The sequence below is a fragment of the Bidens hawaiensis genome, unplaced genomic scaffold (genome assembly GCF_021521415.1).
Source record: "Bidens hawaiensis isolate Kalapana, Puna unplaced genomic scaffold, B.hawaiensis_p1.1 tig00016760_1, whole genome shotgun sequence".
NCBI lineage: Eukaryota > Viridiplantae > Streptophyta > Magnoliopsida > Asterales > Asteraceae > Bidens > Bidens hawaiensis.
In genome coordinates this window covers 86,053-100,550 of record NW_027492543.1, presented here as the reverse complement: position 1 = coordinate 100,550, position 14,498 = coordinate 86,053, and the positions used below count along the sequence as shown (strand labels likewise).

Here is a 14,498-nt window from a genome sequence, read left to right as displayed (position 1 = left end):
TTGTCAATAAATATCGGCACTTAATCACTTACAAGGGTTGGGAAAATACGTCAGCTACGTGCTAGTGAAACATTGACTCGATAAATAATTTATAACAGTCGTTAAATACAAACATAGTTTTCTGTTTCACAATCTCAGCAGGAATGCCTGTTATTCCCGAGATTTATACCACTGCCCTACACACACAATTCAAAGGTTCTTCGAGTTACATAGCCCCTGTTCGGAGACAGTCCTTCCCCTAGGCTATATGACCCTATTGGAGAACTGGTTTTATATGCCAAATGGTCAGTTATGATTTATGAATGGATCCAAACACATGTGTAATCGGTCTGAGTTGCTTTTTATTATCTATTTTGTATTATAACGGTTTTAGAAACAAGTAATCTAATGCAAACATTTATCGGACTTTTTGTAATAAACAACCTGTTTACTACAAGAGTAAAATCAGTTCAGTCGGTAAAAGGTTTAACGTATTCACCTTTTGTTGTTAGTTCGGTGTCGTTTAGAACCTTTCCTTTCACTATGCTTGTTAACCTATATTTGTAATAGGTTTGCATAAATACTTTAACGGTGTTCCTTGATTAATCAGCAGACAGCAAACCTTAGGTCTGATATAACCTTAGTAGAGTTATAGTCGATTTTAGATAAACTTTTGTAAAAATTAATTTGTAATAATTTTTATGTGACAAAAATGATTTTTATTTGATTAATAATAATTTTTATTGATTTAAGTTGATTTATATATATATATATGGTTTATAATAATAAATATAAATTATTAAAAAAACAAACAATATTGTGCACTGACCCGGGTTCGAACCCTGGTCTAGTGTGCATTGCACCTAGGTCTTAACCAGTTGAGCTAACTTGATTATTTGTAAATTAAGTGAAAACAGAAATAAATATCGATTAGTATAACTTCATCTTCTTCCTTAATCAAACCTAGATTTCAATTCCGTAAATATAGTCCATGTTCGTTAAATCTATGTTAGGGTTTTATTTTTCGGCTAAAAACTAGTTAAAAGCATATAAAAATACCCGGTAATGTAATGTTTTGACGGTGAACAGAGTTTGGCCGGAAACAAACTTTGACGATTCAATTTCTTAATATTGAGAGTTTATTAGGTTAAAGTAATGGTATGAACGAGTTTAGATTGATGTTAGGTGTCTATATATACTGGTAATTGAAACGAAAGTTGATTAAAGGTTGTTAATTGATTTGGCCGAAATTCCGGCGATGGTTACGGAATTATAGGACGTTTAAAGGATGTTATAATACAATTAATTAGTTGATTAACGTTTATTGACGAAGACTAAAGCCATTATGCTAGACAAGTGGATCAAAGAACGAAGATTAAAGGGGTGTTTAGGCTCGCCGGCGCCTAACTCCGGTGGTCGGAATAGGGTTGCCGGAAAACCCGGCAAGGGAGGGAATGATTGGAGGTTTTTTTCTGTATATATTTTGACTACAAATTTACAAGTTTGGTCCCTCTAGTTTCAAATCCTTTTAAGACTAAATTAAAGTATATTTACGATTTGAACCTTGAGCTTTAGAATGTTATAAAAACTTGTTAAGAGTATATGTATTTGGATTATTTTCATATTATACCCGATAGTTTTCAAATAAATTAAATTTAATAAACTTTAAACCTCGGTGTTTCGTTATTTGAACAAATTGAATAGAAAACGAACAAATAACAAACTTTAAATCGTCGGGAATATTATAAAATTGATGAATGACAAACAAGAATACATTTAAACGAAACCTGAGAAAATAATAATATATTTATAAACAAAACCGAAAATTCAAAATGGGTCGGTTTTTCAGATTTGAAAAGTAATGAATGTTACAGGCATTCTGCCTTTTTTCTCGGCATTGTGTGTTTTCTTATTTTTTTAAGAGCGAGAATGACGGGGGAAACATTTTAGTTTTTTAATTTTTTTTTGTTTTTTATTATATATTGAGTTAAGATTTTTTTTTTTTTTGAATTTTTTAGGGGTTTTTTGTGTGACCACAAATCCTTCTTATACTTATCATTTTTATCTCCCTTTGCATTTTAACTTTACCCTTAAACTAGATAGGTTATTTCCAAAAATAATGATAAAAGACATGGACGATCTTACCCTTATGTGTTATAATTAATCTAATGGTTCAGATCTTTTCCTACACTTCTCATGAAATGTTGTCTTTTTAATCTAACCTTACTTCTCTATCTCTCTCTCTCTCTCTCTCTCTCTCTCTCTCTCTTTTATATATATATATATATATAGAGAGAGAGAGAGAGAGAGAGAAAACTATATGGAGAGAGGATCAAGAGAAAAACTCATTCTTAGAGGGAAAATAAAAAACTTCTAAAGAAATTTTTAATTAAAAATAGAAAAATATTTTAAATTTTCCTTTCTTCCATTTTTCTTATATTTTGTTACTTTTCACCGGAAAAAATAGACGTTGTAATGCACATACGTGTTACTGTGTGATAATGTTATATTATACATGTATAATACTATGTCATTTTATGTTCAATAGTGTTTAATTGCATATATTCAATATTTGTGTATTATACATGTGTAGTAGTGTTGTATTATATGCAAAAAAAAATTAAAATAAATAAAAGTCGACGTAGAACACATGTCGACTTGTGTAGTATTACACATACGTACTAATGTGTATTCAATTTGCGCATCAGTCTTATATTGCATATATACAATAATTTGTATTAAATATGTGTAGTACTACTGTATTTATGCAATACAACACTCCTGCGTATATGCAATACGCACTATTGCATGTATGGACTACACTGAAGAGGGTTTTTTTTTGGAACAATATCAACATATAAGAATAATGAAAAAAAGAAACTACATAAAAGTTTTTAAAAAAAGCTAAAAATAATTCTTTAATAGTTTTTTAAGTTTTCTCTTTAAAAAAAGTTTTCATTCGATCTCAACCATATATGTATATATATATATATGGGAAACATAGAATGAAAACCCATTTGTGAAACCCGTGAAAACCCTATGTAAAATCATTTTTTTTGTTTTTTCACATGTAATATATATTGTTACATTTAATACAAAACATCGAAAAATATAAATGTAAAACTTTTTCTCTCTCCTAAAAACATATATAAATATGTGTAAAAAAATGTTAAAAAAAAAAAACAAATTTTTTTTTTATTTTTTGATGTTTGTATTAAATGTTACAACATATATTACGTGTGCAAAAAAAAAACCAAAAAAAAACGATGTTACATAGGGTTTTCACAACTCAAGTGGGTTTTCATTATATACTTCCCCTATATATATATATATATATATATATATATAGGGTTAGGTTAGAATAAAACCCACTTGTGTTGTGAAAACTCTAGAAACTTATTCTCAACCACATGTTTTTAATTAAAGATTAAATCTTGTGGTCCACAATTAAAGGTAATAAAAAATGTAAAAGTTTATTTACATTTTCTATCTCCTGAAAACATATATAAAAATTACTAAAAATATAAAAAAAATAGCAAAACATTTTTTTATGTTTTCGATGTTTTGTATTAAATGTAACAACATATATTACATGTAACAAAAAAAATGTTACATAGGGTTTTCACAGGTTTTCTCAACTCAAAAGGGTTTTCAAACTATACTTCTCCTATATATATATATATGTTATAGGGGTGTATATTAGAGCATTCTCATCCAACCCCTCATTTTATGTGATGGGTGTTTTTATAATTTAGAGAGTGATTCAGGATATTATGAGTAAAGAGTTTTTATATTTTAGAAAAAATAGTGATTTTTCTGTATGTTTAAAAAGTTACTGTTCATCCCCTATAATTTTTTAATATATTTTGAAAGTGGTTGTGAGTAAAGGAAAGAGAAAAGGTAATAATAAAAGTTATAAAAAGTATTATTTAATTGAAATAAAGAGAGAAAATATAGTGAGTTTTAGTGTAATTTTTGGTTTAAAGATAGAGGGTAGAATGAGAATGCTCTTAGGGTTCTAGATAATAAAAGCTCAAAGAAATCGAACACCAATGGCTGGAGTCATGTGGGAACTTTGTGTTACGTATAAAGATCGATATGCTGAGTATTGTGACTTTTTTTTAATATTTTATTTTAAAACTATTCTCCCTTTACATAATTATCAAACGAATTTAACGGGTTGAAGTGTTTCACAAAGCTAGTGTAGGAACATGAACGTAATTTATCATTTCTTATAATAGGGACTATAAATAGAGTGACGCTTGTAGGCCGGGTTTAGGAGGTGAGCCCAAGGGATTTTCATTGTAATACTCATCAACTAGCAAATCATTAATACACGAAAGGTTTTGGATAGAAATATTTGGTGTACTTCGTGTTCTTCATTGTTCTTGTTGATTTACCATTACATATGGCACACGAATCTTTGGGTTGCATGCACCGGTTCATGAAATGCACAGATCATTCATCATCTATTTAACCACAATATCAAATCTAGTTAATGATACAAGTTTTCAAATTGTACTAATTAAATCATCTTTTCAAAGAATAATAAAGTTTTGTTGGGTAACACTATATCAAACAATCTTAACACAATGTTACATCATATGAATTTTTAGTGACAGTGAGTTTTGCAGCGAGTCTTAGGGCTTAGGAATATATTTGCCAGCAACAAGTGCAGCATTCATAACAGTACTGATGGTGTGTGTAACATCATTCACGTTACATGTATTGCCTTTAAATGTCTTGCTCCCTGCTTTCTTGAACCTTTGTACACAATCCAACAAACCCTTGTTGCAAACCTCGCTCAAATAGTTTTCTACAAAACAAATGTAACAATATAAGTATCGATCAAATAAAAATAATAATCATTTTCATGCACGCGTCAACCTGGTCAATAAACAGTGAGATCGAGATATATACAAGAGATAAAAGCTAAAATAGTGACTCATAATAAACCATGTGATCCATTGGCTAAAACCGAGCGTACTCTGATGACAAAAAGAAAGTTAAGAGTGTATATAAATTGTTGGGTTTCGTAAGTCTATTTTTTAGGCCTGATTTATTATTTGAAATCCAAATGGCAGATGGGTGTAGGGTGGTCAGACCGAAGCCCGGCCCGGTTTAGATTTCTTGTTCAATAATTTACAAAACCTAGACTAGTCTCTATTTAAACAACGATATGTACTTGTAATCCCTTGTCACTCAATAAAGAATACCTAGTTGTCACCCGTGGACGTAGGCCAGTTTAGACCAAACCACGTTAAATCCTCGTGTTCGTTTATTGCTTTCACGTATGTGTTCAGTTCGTGTGTGCGTTTAATCCTAATATGTGGTATCTAGAGCCTAGGTTCGGATCACATGGAAAACATGTTGAGCCACCTCTTACGCCGTTGCGTCGTCACTAGCAGTCGCTAGGATCCCGTCATCGCCGTCCGATTCTCGCAGCTGCAGATCGGCGCTAGGAATGACCGTTGTAACCGTTGACGTCTTTGTTCAAGTTCTGTTATATCTTTGAAAGCAATTTTATGATTTTATCATAGCATCACCAAAAGACTTCATGACCAGGAACAAGGAAAGTGGTTTCCTTTTTTGTTGGAGATGAAGATATTTTCTTTTGGACCAGATCTCTTTTTTAGTGTAAATTGGGTCTAGGAAATAAAGTTTTTTGTTTTGGGCCATGGTCAAGTTTTAAGCCGACGAAATATTTGAGTCAGATCATATTATCCAAAGTACGAGCCAGGAACAATTGAATCAATATCCTATTTTGTTGAAGAACCGTTGTCAATCAGAAGGAGGTGTTAAAGAAACCAAAGCCAGTGCCAACCGTGTTTGTCAGGTTTTGTCGTTTCAGTTTAACGTTTCAGTTTCTGATTTTCAGTTCGATATTCCGCTGCGTATAAATAGGTTCATTGTTTAACAGAGTTCAATAAAACAGCGGTTAAGTTCGGGCCCGCGCCATTGCTGTGTCTGTCTCTGTTTTTATCCAGGTTTTTGTTTTAGTCATTGTAATGGCAAAAGACGGAAAGGTTTTGATACAGAAGTTTGACGGATTGGTGAAAGATGCAGATTGAAGCGTTACTTTTTCAGAAAGACTTGGATGTAATGCTTGAGGATGAAAAACCAGAAAAGATGTCAGAAGCATATTGGAAGAAATTAGACAAGAAAGCTAGGGCTTGTATTACTTTGTCGTTATCGGAAGATGTGGCGTTTAACATCATGAAAGAAACCACAGCACGTGGTATGATGGAGGCACTATCCAACATGTATGAGAAGCCTTCGGCAGCGAATAAGGTCTATCTTATCAGAGAGCTTGTGACAACTAGAATGAAAGAGGGTGGGTCAGTTACAACGCATATCAATAATCTTAATTCAATCCTGTCTCGCTTAGTGTCAGTCGACATTAAGTTTGATGATGAAATTCAAGGCCTATTGTTATTATCCTCTTTTCCGAACAGTTGATACAAACAGTGACTGCGGTTTGTAGTTCGTCTATAAAAATTACCTTTAATGGGATTCGGGACCTGATTCTGGGAGAAGATTCAAGACGCAGAAGTTCAAGTGAATCATCAGGCAATATGTTAGTAACAGAATGTAGCGATAGGGGAAAATAACGAGGCAGTAGGAGCAGGAAGATGAGTCAGTCTAAGACTCACAAAGATATTGAATGCTGTGGTTGTAAAGAGAAAGGACACTTTAAGAATCAGTGTCTGGATGGTAAGAAAGAGGTGAACGTTACAGAAGACAACACAGATGACGGGGTCAGTAGTGATGAGGCTTTGGTTAGTAGTGTTGAGAGTAACATTGATTCTTGGTTGATGGATTCTGGTGCATCATTTCATGCCATTCACTGTAGTGAAATGATGAAGAATCTAAAGTTTGGGGATTTTGGAAAGGTTCGACTTGCGAACGATGATATTTTAGAGGTTACGGGCATGGGAGATGTTGATTTGATAACTTCAGCTGGTAGTTCTTGGACTTTAAAAACGTGAGGGTTATTCCAGATTTGAAGAAACGTTTGATTTCAGTTGGGCAATTGGATGACCAGGGGCACGATGTTAAGTTCGCGAATGGGCAGTGGAAGGTAGTCAAAGGGAATCTCGTGGTTGCTCGTGGCAAGAAAATGGGTTCGTTGTATATGGTCGATATGTCACCGAAAGGAGTGGATTCGAAAGACAAAATCCAGTTCAGAGAATCTCGTAGACAGAAAAAGGTTCGTTTTACAAGTAACAAACCCAAAGCCAAAGTAAAGATTCAGGATGAATGAGTTAGGAAGGTTAAATCAGTTGGGGGACATTGTGATAGTGGGAGCACAAGTCGTGTTTCAGTTACAATTCTAGGTCGACAATGGATTAAGAAAACTAGTATTCCAGCTGTAAAAGTCTCTCCAATGAATTACTTGCTGAATATGGAGAGTGTTTGTTCTCAGGTTATCTCAGGATCCGGTAGTTCGTTACAGTGGGAGGCGGTAGGGACAGAGAACAGGTCAGGGACAGTTTTAGCCGTAACTAACTTGTTGGAGCTCCGTGGAGCTTCAATGGGCCTTCAGGTTCATTGATGAGAATGCGGTGGCAACTAGAGGAAGTTAAATGTTTAGATTGCAGAACTACGATAAGGAGTGCAAAGGAGAGTGCTCAAGGCCTCCGAGTGAGAGATTGTTGGGTTTTGTAGGCCTTTTGTTTAGGCCCGATTTATTATTTGAAGTCCAAAGGGCAGATGGGGGTAGGGTGGCCAGACCGAAGCCCGGCTCAGTTTAGATTTTTTGTTCAATAATTTACAAAACCTAGACTAGTCTCTATTTAAACAACGATATGTACTTATAATCCCTTGTCACTCAATAAAAAATACCTAGTTGCCACCCGTGGACGTAGGCCAGTGTAGACCGAACCACGTTAAATCCTTGTGTTCGTTTATTGCTTTCGCGTGTGTGTTCAGTGCGTGTGTGCGTTTAATCCTAACATAAATAAGTATTATACCATTATATATATAGTTGTTACCGTATAATATATCATGTCACCTCTATGGATATGTACATGTATATGTACGTAAAATGCATTTTGTGTTTAGGGCAAATTTCATAAAAAAAATATATACTTTCTTGTTTTGCTTATAAAAGTTTCTTCGTTTAGTTTGCTTACCTGTATATTTTTAAACACCTAAAAAGGTGTTGAGTTGGATATTCCGTGTTTACTCTCACTTTGACTAACAATTCATCTCTATATCGAGCAAACTAAAGGACATAATCAAATTGACCTTGCTTTCTATAATCATCAATAATTGCATCTTTTTCTACCCGTACCCAGATCTGTATGAGCCCCGTTAAACAATTGCGATTTGAGAAGTACGAAACAAATGACATCTAATTTCTTCTGTTTGGTTCGCAATATGCCGTTCGGTGTTCAAGAGAAAGAAGCATCTATACTGTATTGAAAACTTGAATTTATTATCACTTACGTGTTTTCTTATGCTTATCTTGTTTAGAGATAAGTATTAGTTTGTGTTTATGACAAATTAGGCTATCTCGTTTCTTGTGATTTAAGCTCCCCTAATTGTTTTCTTTTTGAATGAATCAATTTCTACTAAAAATTGGCCTGGCAACCTTTATTTTACAAAAAAAAAAGTTGTATTATGTGAAGTTGCATTAGACCTAATGTAACATTTTTATTAGATAAAAATGTTGTATTTGAAAGAAACAGTTACGTGATCTAGTAAAAATGTTGCATTAGGTCATGCAGCTTTTTTTAAAATGTTGCCACAGGCATTGTTTTTTTTTTAGTAAAATCCTTCTATGATATCAGAATTTTCAATCAAATGTAGCAGCTCAGTTATATGTTCTTTTAATTTCTTTAAGCCATCTCTCATGTGGTTTAGTTTGCTCCATGTCCAATTCAACACCTTTTTAGGTGTTTAAAAATATCCAGGTAAGCAAACTAACTGGAGAAACTGCTTTTAAGTATTCATTTTAAAAAAATTCCCAATACGAAAGTTAGGGTAAGAGATTTTTGTGAGCAAAACAACAAAATAAGTTGATTTTTATAGTATTTGTGTTTGTTTTTATATATTTTTAAAAGATGAAAATTATATAAATTCTTTGTAACATTGCAAGAGTAAAATAAATATTTAGATGCTTTTCTCTTCATAAATTCAAATAAAAACATATTATCTAAAGTGCTACAAATCAGGAGATCCATAACAAAAATGAATAAAAATGAAAGCAAAGTTTTAATCAGAAGAAATACTCAGGAAATAAAAGAAGACGATAAATAATTAAGCGATTACTCATAAAAAGAGCCGTATAAATGACATGCAGATGATTCGTCGGAATCTGTATGCCATTTATAAACAAGAACTACAAGGAAACTGAGCTTTCACCTATGGATGAAAGCCATCGAAAAGCACCATCGGAAAATCAACGACTGAATTCTTTAAAATATATGCCATTGGTGAACCATTGGTGCTATGATGGTCTACTAAATATCGGTGATCCTTAGATATAAGTGACCAATTGATGTCTTTGGAAGGCCTTTTCAGGGGCTTTATTGTCGACAGTTTGTCTGGTAATGGTTATAGACGGATTATTTGTCGATAGTTTTATGTTTTCCAAAACCTTGACCCACTCGTAAAAAGTTGACATTACAGGACGTTCAGTTTGTATCCATGTTATAATGACGGAGATCCATGTGTAGGTTTATATTCGTTTTGTTTTCAATCGTCAGGTTTTTTTTCTTTTCAAAATCCTCTTTCCTAGGGTAAGTGCTGCGCAGTTCCGGTGGCAAGTTTTCAGGTGGTCGTGGCCGTGAATGCGCCCTTCCCCTTTGCCATACCACAATGGGCACTACGCCCATAGCACCCAATCTTGCCTCCTTTGCACAACAGACTAACTATAATCTTGCCCGAGCCTTTCATTCAACTTGCAATATCAATGATAACTCAAAGGAATGGTGCATTGATTTCGGAGCTACTATTCATATGGCTCCTTCGTCGATGCACCCTGATCATTAACAACCTTTTGTCGGACATTAAAAGTCATTTTTTTGTAAAACTAATATCTTACATGTATCTTATATATATTGTGCTTCACTTCCTATTTAAAGATGTTCTTGCGGTTCCTAACCTTTCAAATAACCTACTTACTATTAACAAATTAACTATGAGTATCGGATTTATGTTTTGTTGTCTCACCGATTTTACGATATTCAGGATCCAATAACGGGAAAATTTTGGAAAAAGGAAGACGTGAGAATGGTTTTAACATTCTTAGTTCTACGAATTTTCAAGCAAATGCTGCTTCTACCATCTCAAAGAATCAGAAATATTTCAAGACTTCTCATAAAGATTAAGACATACAATAGTAGGGTAGGGAAAATGAAAATACCATATGCAAATTGTTAGGGAACCCATTTCTTCTGGTAAACTACGTAGACACCCATTTCTTCTGGTAAACTACATACTCACCAAACCTCTTCCTCAATCACTTTTTAAAGGGAAATTTCTAAAATAGTCTTATTTAACCAGTTTTTTAAAAAATAGCCTAGGTTTAAAAAAACCCCAAAATAGTCATTTTTTTTTGTTGGATCCGACGGAATTTTAGTGGGTTTGAAGAAATTTTCATCTTCCACCTCTCAAGCCCTAAATCTCTTAACCAACCTCCATCTCCATCTTTCTTATTTCGTCACAAAATCAACAAATCAATAGTGCAAATCGCTTAGTTTTTCGAGGATAACACAACCATAGTGTTCAATTTCACTCTAGAACTCAAAATCAAAAACCCCGGAACTGAAAAATCTAGGTTCGTCGGACAAATTAAACAGTCGGATCAGACGGAAGCATGAACTGAACCGTCAGATCCGACTGTTTATTATTACGTCAGTTTGTTTCAATAATCCATGGGACAAAGCGTAAACCGTCAGATCTGAAAGAATAGTATGCTTCGTGGCGTGCCCTGATAGGGTCATTAATCCATCGGATCAAGAACGGTTTCTGTCGGATCTGACGGATTAGTTTGGCTATTTTTGGAATTTGTTTTGGTATTTGGCTAAAACTGGAAAAAGTGAGTTAGAAAATGACTAATTTAGGAATTTCCCCCCTTTTTGAATAATTCCAAACTTTCTTCGCCACCTTTTCGCTTAAGTGAGCGTAACTATAAAGGCTTGGATCCTTACTAATTTAAATCTGTTTCTACTGTACACATTAATCTTTGTTAATATTGTCATTAATTATTTGTTTTCCGTGGCGTAATCCTCTTTATTTGCATGTATTTATATTTGCTATAGAACAATAAATGTTTTTTTTTGTTGTGTAATTTGAGATACTGAGTGTTGTGTATATATTAGGGTTCAAGATAATAAAAGCTAAAAAAAACTCTAAATTTAATTTAAAAAAATGTGTCGGTTACACAAAATGTGTCCTGGATCAAACACCAATGGTTGGAGTCATGTGGGAACTTTAGGTTATGTATAGAGATTGATGTACTGAGTACTATGTCTTTTCTTTTAGCATTTTATATAAAAACTATTCTCTCTCTTTACATAGGTGTCGGTGTATTTTAGATGAGGACAAGTTGACGTTGTATCAACCTCCATCACACAATTAATAAATTTGAGTTGGGGGGGGGGGGGGTTAATTTTTTGGTATTTGGTAACTTCTCGTTGTCAATAACGGGATTAAAGTAATAATCCAAAGGCAATAAAATATAGTTAAGATTTAAAATGATTATGACAATAATTGGGATGGGTCCGCTAGTTCAGGCAATGTTTATGGCCGGTTGATATAATTTAGTTTAGTGTGGATTAGATGGTAACGTTTAGCCGTTCAAAACAAAATATTGTTGATAAATATAATATAAAGATTATTATAAATTATTCTTTAAAATGATAAAAATGAATGTGATGTTTTGGTCCAAAATAATACTCACTATTGGCTGAAATGCAGGAATCATGTTTCATACAACATGCGTCAAGTTCATCACAAGGCTTTGCTCCTGGGCATCCACCGTATAATATGCCGCAATACTTTCCATATCTCAGCAATGGTGGCACTGTCAATAAACATGTATTCATATTTTAAAAATGAACAAAAATTGAATAAATTTTATTTTAAAATGCATTAATTTGTATATATATATGTACCATTGCAGAAGGAGGATTCACACTTATTGCTGCACACTTTAGACTGAATATTCAAAAAAAAAATGCAACATGAATTAGAAATCAAAAGATATATATATATATATATATATAAAAGAAAATTAGTGTGTTAAATTGAAGCGTACCAAACCAAGTCCTGTGCCTGCTCCAAGATCAACTTTAAGAGCAAAAAGGGAAATGGCAAAATAATTGAGGGTAAGAACGGAAATGAAAAGAAGGAAGAAGGAAGCCATTGAAGAAGCAAATAGAACTCAAACGCGAAGCATGGTTTTGCCAAAAATCTCTTACTTATAGGAAGAGGATGGTTGGATGAGATATGGCCTATGGGATCAGGGTGGGGTAGAATATAAATACTCAATAATAATGTTAGGTTTTCTATTGATACAGTATAAGGAGTCTCGTGATATGGTTTTGGATGTGTAGTGAAAAGTGCGTTGTTTTCCTTACCTAACTGACAGCTTGTATGAGGATTGGGGATTTGGACTTGATTCCATGATTATATAATGTCGGATAAAAAAAAGTTTGATTGTTAAATTAACCTGGTGGCAAATAATTGGAAATTAATTAATGGTTGTGAGTGGTAAAACCTAAAAAGGGAAATATGTCCCACTTTGTAAATAAAATAAATTTTTATAAATTAGTTTTTTATAATTTAATAATTTTAATAAAATTAATTATGATTTCTGCAAACTTGAGACTAGTGTAAAATTCGACCTCAATCAATAAAATGATAAAATAATAATTTTTTTTTTAAATCCCTGTGTATATATATTGATCCCGACAAAATTATAAATTGATAATAAATAAAAGATTCTAAATTCTAAGACTGTCTAGTAAAAATGGATCTATAATAGCTTGTTTTTGTTTAACTTCAAATACATATTGAGTTCATCTTTAAATTTATAGTCACTTGTTTTCTTGTTGAACTTCAAATCTATATTGTGTTCATCTTTAAACTAACTTTTTACTTATTCAAAAACAATGAACTTTACAAATTCAATTAAGTAGTGAATGTACATTGCACTAGGAAATTTAAAGGTAATAAGTAAAATTAATAAAATACATTGGTCCCAACAATATTGTAGAAAACTAGAACGGGGGTGAATATTTTTCCTTTTCTTTTAATATGATTTTTAGTGAGTTAACGACTTTGTTAAACTCTTTCCACAACCTATGATAGTAAGTATAAGTAAGTACGTAAAGAGTTAAGGGATAGAGATGGCATAACCGGATTTATAGATGTTCAAGTAAATGTTAACTAATTCACTCTACGTCCTCTCCCCGATCCTCGAACAAGACTTTTTTTTACTAGTCGGTCTCCCTAAATTGTAGGGATCGCCAATATAATGTTTCACTCTTCAAATGAAGTGATCACCTTCTTCACCAAGCACACCAAGTACTTAACTTTACAATTTATTCTAGTCTCACTATGTCAAAATAGTGAGTTTTCACCTAACAACTAATTAACTATATATGAAGATAGAGTTCCCAACACAAAACAACAATATATCAAGATAGCGTGTTCCCCTCTCAAATCACCAACTAATGTTGATTCCCCGCTTGTCAAAATACTAGACAACCTCTAGTGTTGACCTCTCAAAATGCAAGTAGCTTTGATAAGCTCTTCTTTTTGCTCTTCACTCTCAATCTCCTCACTAAACAGTTAAAGTGTGATTCGATTGAATAAGAAGGTATTACCCTTGAAGTGTGTGTGTGTGTGTGTGTAAATATTGTAGAGCAAAGGGGTGACGACTAAATTCGAATTAGTCTTCTATTTATATCCAAGTATATGAGAGACAAGGCTAATGGACTGTGGCCCCACGGTCGCTTCCAGCGACGGCGGACGCCTAGTCCACTTCACATTGAGCTTTCCAATATGAAGGTTGTGCGTGATCACTGTCTTCAACTTTGGCTTCTTTAGGTTGACCAACACATGTAAGAAGCCAACTCTTTTGCTTCCCATTTCTTTATGGAGTGAAAACTAAGTTTTGCACAAATTTGGTTAAACATGCTTTAGTGACTTCAACCAAAGCTTCATGGTTTGCCACCTATGGATTTGACTTCTTCATTTGGTGATGGTTGTGTCATCTAAGCAAGATTTTAACGGAAACATACTCAAAGAGGAAAAAGCCTTTTGAATAATATTTGAATTTCAATATTATATATATTTAAACAATTTGTGTTTAAATAAATAAATAAATATATATATATATATATATATATATATATATATATTAACTTTTCCTAAGTTTAGAAAAACTAACAATCTAACTTGACTAAGTGGTTAATTTATTTTCTATGGATTAATCTTGTGATATCTCTATCTTCATGTTGGTGTAGCGATCTTGATTTAACCTTTAATAGATATGAACTTGT

General features: G+C 33.0%; 1 protein-coding gene across 1 annotated transcript; it reads right to left on the bottom strand.

Moving 5' to 3' along the window:
- Nucleotides 1-4,597: 4,597 nt before the first annotated feature.
- Nucleotides 4,598-12,418, bottom strand: LOC143552078 (phospholipase A2-alpha-like). The gene is made up of 4 exons (XM_077042379.1): nucleotides 12,248-12,418; nucleotides 12,105-12,147; nucleotides 11,891-12,013; nucleotides 4,598-4,795 (listed from the first exon to the last, which is right to left on the bottom strand). Exons 1-4 carry the CDS (start codon nucleotides 12,353-12,355, stop codon nucleotides 4,620-4,622), a joined length of 450 nt encoding a protein of 149 aa, XP_076898494.1. The 5' UTR covers nucleotides 12,356-12,418; the 3' UTR covers nucleotides 4,598-4,619.
- Nucleotides 12,419-14,498: the final 2,080 nt, after the last annotated feature.